Source organism: Sardina pilchardus, chromosome 4, assembly GCF_963854185.1.
Source record: "Sardina pilchardus chromosome 4, fSarPil1.1, whole genome shotgun sequence".
In the NCBI taxonomy this organism is placed as follows: domain Eukaryota; kingdom Metazoa; phylum Chordata; class Actinopteri; order Clupeiformes; family Clupeidae; genus Sardina; species Sardina pilchardus.
This window is the reverse complement of record NC_084997.1, coordinates 13,656,879-13,661,825: the sequence shown is the minus strand read 5'-3', so window position 1 is coordinate 13,661,825 and position 4,947 is coordinate 13,656,879. Positions and strand designations below refer to the sequence as shown.

The 4,947-nt window shown below is 48.8% G+C and overlaps 1 protein-coding gene across 1 annotated transcript in view; it reads left to right on the top strand.

The window, feature by feature from the left end:
- Positions 1 to 2,497, top strand: part of tmtc4 (transmembrane O-mannosyltransferase targeting cadherins 4) — a 14,968-nt gene extending 12,471 nt beyond the window's left edge. The window contains exons 16-18 of the mRNA XM_062534227.1: positions 1,519 to 1,631; positions 1,877 to 1,946; positions 2,151 to 2,497. Of these exons, the coding sequence (XP_062390211.1) occupies positions 1,519 to 1,631; positions 1,877 to 1,946; positions 2,151 to 2,299 (332 nt within the window). The 3' untranslated portion in view covers positions 2,300 to 2,497. The remainder of the gene's footprint in view (positions 1 to 1,518; positions 1,632 to 1,876; positions 1,947 to 2,150) is intronic.
- The last annotated feature ends 2,450 nt before the right edge of the window (positions 2,498 to 4,947 follow it).

Genomic DNA, 4,947 nt, shown 5'->3' with positions numbered 1-4,947 from the left:
GGGAGAAAGTGGGTTGTAAGCATCGAATATGATTAGACCGGAAGAGCAGGAATCAGCAATGCTTGAAATTTATGTATTAAAAGCTTTGTGTGTGTTGTTTTTAAAGGCACTCTTCCCCGCCGTGTGGAGAATGCCGCGCTTCACAAACAGAAGTGCCTCTTTCTCTCTTTTTTCGTTTTCCTCTTTTGTTTTGTCGGGGGTTTTTTTGTGCGTCGTCTTTTCTCCACTCTGTCAGATGCCATCCTCTGCCAGCCGGGCCCCCTTCTCCCCGGAGTGCCTTGGCAGAGTCCAATATCCCCCCGAATAAAGAGGCTGGCACCGCCATGCTCCCACTCCCTCCATCCCGTCCTTCCCATCCTCATTCTTCCCTGAGAGACTCTTCCGGAATAAATGCGCTCAAAATTGAAAATGAATTTCCCCTCTTTTGGGGATTTTAAGTTGCCTTCCTGTGATGCACTTCCCTCCTCCTCCTCCTCTTCCTCCTCCTCTTCCTCCTCTTGCTCCTCTTCTTTCTCTTCCTCCTCTTCCTCCTCCTCCTCTGCCTCACCCTCTATCCCCTCGGAGGAGGATGAAGCTGAGCAAGCAGTGATGAGGTGTTGGAATCGCCAAGCGTGAGTCATGCCCCCCCCCCCAATCCCCCACACCGGCTGGACACTCTCTCTCTCCCTCGTCTCTCTCTTTCCCTCACTTTCCCCCTTTCTCTTTCTCTCACTCTTCCCTTTTCCCCCTCTCCTTTTGTCTTTTTCCCTCTCTATTCCTCTTTCTTCCTTTTCCTTTCCTCCTCCTTCTCTCTCTCTCTCTCTCTCTCTCTCTCTCTCTCTCTCTCTCTCTCTCTCTCTGTCCCTCCCTCCCCACCCCTTTCTCAGACGGTCAGCATGCAGCAGCCATCTCTGATGCTGTGTGTCCGGCCTGCCGGTCTAGTCTGACCAGACCAGACTAGACGGGGGGAGTGGGGGGGGGGGGGTGTCTTTTTTTTGACACGTGGATCAATGAATCAGCGGCCCTTTGTGTTGACCCCTAATTAGGGCAGCGGTCCGCGCCTCCATGTGTGAAGAGAGGGGAAAAACTCCCTCCTGGACACCCCTGACAAATGAGGGCACCCGCACTCAGGCCCTGAGCGCTCTCTCTCTCTCTCTCTCTCTCTCTCTCTCTCTCTCTCTCTCGCTCTCTCTCTCGCTCTCCTGCTCTCCTGCACTGTACCGCACCTCTCTCTAACCCCACGGGGCTCTGTGGCTGTTTGTTAGTGTGGGGAGAGAGTCCGTGATGACATCCTACAAGGTTTGTTTAACGGAGGGATATGGTTGCCGTTGGGGTAGCGATGCCTCAGTCCAGTGTCTTTACGGGCCATCTCTGTTTGGGGAAGGCCTCAGGTGTCTGGTGGGTTTTGTTATTAGGATTCGCTTGGTTGTGGTTTGTCATACGAGCTCCTGGGAATGACCACAGGCGCGTGCACACACACACACACACACACAAACACTTTCTCGTTCATATTTTTGTCCTCTTATGCTGTCTGTTCAGGTAACCTAGATCAAGCCGAAGTGATTGGCAGAGAGGCCTTGAAGATTTTGCCTCATGACCCCACGATCATGTTCTCGCTAGCCAACGTCCTGGGAAAGCTGCAAAAATACGAGGTAAACATCATCCCAAATGATTGCATTAGTGTCATGTAACCTCTTCACTCTTCACATTTTTTCATTTTTTTTTTTTTTTTTAAGACGTACCACAACACTCCTGTAGTCTTTTGAAGTGTGTGTACTGCAGTGAAGAGCACTGAGCTTGCGTACTTCATTTTTAATTGATACTATTTTAACACGCCTAATGGGAATTGGATGAGTAAAAAAAAAAAAGCATCACCAGTGATTGATCTTTATTTCAGGAATCAGAAGGTTTCTTCTTACACGCTCTGAAGATCAACCCCAATGCTGCCAGTTGCCATGGCAATCTTGGTAAGACATGTTTTCAAGTTAGGCACAGTTGCTCCTTTCTTCTCCAACAACTGTTGAGAAATCTGGGTTCAACATAAACAAGTCTTCAAGTAACTGGAAATTCTCTCTCTCTCTCTTTTTTAATATGGAGCATGAACACAAAGAGAAGTCTGTGTGTGTCTTTGAGTTAAGGCTAACGGCGGTTGCATTTGTGCTGTTTTGTAGCCGTCCTGTACCATCGCTGGGGAAAGCTGGACGTGGCCAAGAGACACTATGAACAGGCCCTAAAACTGGACCCCAGCACGCCGGGCACCAGGGAGAACTACAACATGCTGCGCCGCAAACTGGAACAGAAACACAAGACCAACAGCTAAATAAAGAACAGTGTGTGTGTGTGTGTGTGCGTGCACATGTGCGTGCACATGAGCCTGTCTGTGTGTGTGTGTGTGTGTGTGTGCACATGTGAGTGCACATGAGTCTGTGTGTGTGTGTGTGGTGATATTTATTGCATGATGCAGTAGCCTACAGTCTTGCACATGGTGGAATTAATAAAAGACGATTCCTGGTTTTGATATCTGGCTGACGAAATGACTCATTAATACTTCTTTTTAATTGCCACCGACGTTCTTTGCACGGGGAGCTAGGAGGAGGAAGATGATGAGGGTGGCAGCGTTTGGGAGACCTGCTCTGTTCTGTGTTTGATTGTGTTATGGGTGTAATGAGAGGAAGATGTCGGACACATGGCAACGTCCTCGCACGCGCGAGGGCCAGACGCGGGGAGACATGTGGAACGCATCCGCCCCGGAGCATCCCCGCGCCTTTCATCCGGCGACCCCGGTGTTGTGGCAGCTGCGGCCGCTGTTTATTTGTCTGTTTTACATCGACGCGATAAAGGGCGTTATGGTTGGCCGTCCGTCAAGAATGCCCAGGCGCTCTCTCTCTCGCTCGCTCGCTCGCTCTCTCGCCCGACGGTTGCTGCCCCCGCCGACGCTCCCTTTAACAAATTGTGTTTTAAGAAGTCGGGAACGAGAGAGCGGGGAGAGATACTCACACAGATGCGCACACACACACACACACACACACACACACACACACACACCCACACATGATGGAACAGCTGAGGTTACAAGCATGACTGGCTTTTGTTACAGTGTTTGTTTTCACTATCAAGCATATTGCAGAGGATTGTTTTTTTTTTCTTCTCTTTTCATTTTTTTTTTATTATACAGCTCTGCTCATGGGTGAAGTGTCACTGCACTCGATTCATCTCCCTCGGCACACACACACAGAGTCAGGCTCTCTCTCACACACACACACACACAGTCACACACACACAAACACCCTATGTACCGCTTCCGGCCCCTCTGTAGTTAATGCAAGAAAGGTGTTTTGCGAGTAAAAGTGTCTCTGATGTGCCCGAGAAGGAGAGGGAAGGGTCAGTCTGAACAGGAAGCCCAGAGCCAGGACACAAACACCTCCACCAGCAGCAGTGGTCACAGCAGCAGCAGCAGCAGCAGCAGCAGAGAGACACACGAGGCGTCCAGACAGGCTGATGACCAGCCAGAGCCTTCAAAGGAGGAACCCTCTGCCCGCTGGTCCCCTGGGGGGAGAGGTGTGTGTGTGTGTGTGTGTGTGTGTATGTATGTATGTGTGTGTGTGTGTCTTGCGCACGCTGGCTCCTCATGAAAGTTACCGCTGAGTGAGACGCGACCCCACAGGACAAACTTCAGTCGGCAAAGGGCCCCCTCTTCCCCGCCCCCAAGGGGGTCGGGGGGCAAAGGTCGCCGCACTTTTTATTTTTTCACCTGCTTCCGACACACACCGCCGGGGAAAATAACTTTTTGAAGCGCTGGCCTTTCAGCTGAGAAGGCTTTTGAAGACGAAGGCAAGGGATGTTTGTTGGTATGCGCGTTACAGTAAAGGATCCACAGGTGTTGGGGTGGGTGGCGGGGGGGGAGTGAACACACCCCGGGGGAAGAAGTTAGGCTCAGAGACACATCTTAAGACACTGCCACTCATCCGTTCCTCAGATCACGTTATGGGAGCACTTCCCTATAACTTTGGCACATCTACATACTGCTTAATTCCCCGCATTTGGGTATGTCAGATTTAATTATAGTAAGGCTATAACGGTGAGGGAGTTAAGTTTGTCCCGGTTTAGTTGTGTTGTGTACCAGGGTGAGTCTGGAGAGTGTCCCATATTCATCTCTTGGAGGAGACCCCCTACATACAAACAATTATCACCCCGACCTGAGCTGATTTCCTTTAGCTGACATGGTAGGATGCCTAATTAATAAAGTCAGCGAGATGTCCCCTATTAGCAATCTGGGAGAAGTATTTGATGGTCCAGAGATTACCTTCAAAAGAAGGCTGTTTTTATTTTGGTGGCAGACAATGTGAATTTACAGATGAAAGGGTTCACGGAAGTCAGTGCACTTAAGTTAAAATCTGTCCTTGAAGACTTCCCACTTTAGTCCAGGAAGACAAGAATGCACTTCTCTTAGTCAAGGTCACAATGATTCATCGCAAATGATTCTCAATCATTGTTTCAAGCAATCACCTAGGTTGTGTATGTTTGCCTGCCCACTATTGCATTTACATTACTTAATTATATAGGCTACAGTATGTAGGCCTACAGTACATCACACGTGGACGAGCATTTAATTACACAGTAAAGGGCATTTTTACACAGGTAGTGTGTTCTACAAATGTCAAAGTTAAGCAGTCTCAGGAGTGCTTCATGAAAGCATCACTGGCACTGACCTAATGCAGGGCATTGACATTGATGGGGGGAGAGGTGGTAGGGACGCTACAAAATAGCCATGTGTTCTAATTTATTTTCTCTTAAATATTCTGCATCACACAATATTGAAGGGCATTTTGATATGAATGACAATATGCTGACAAACAGTTTTTAACTTTTGAAACGTTATTATGTGAAGTTGCTGAGCCCATCTTTTTTTGGCCATCCCGAAGCCATATTTGAAGCGTAAAGACACATTGTAAGGAATAATATGACACA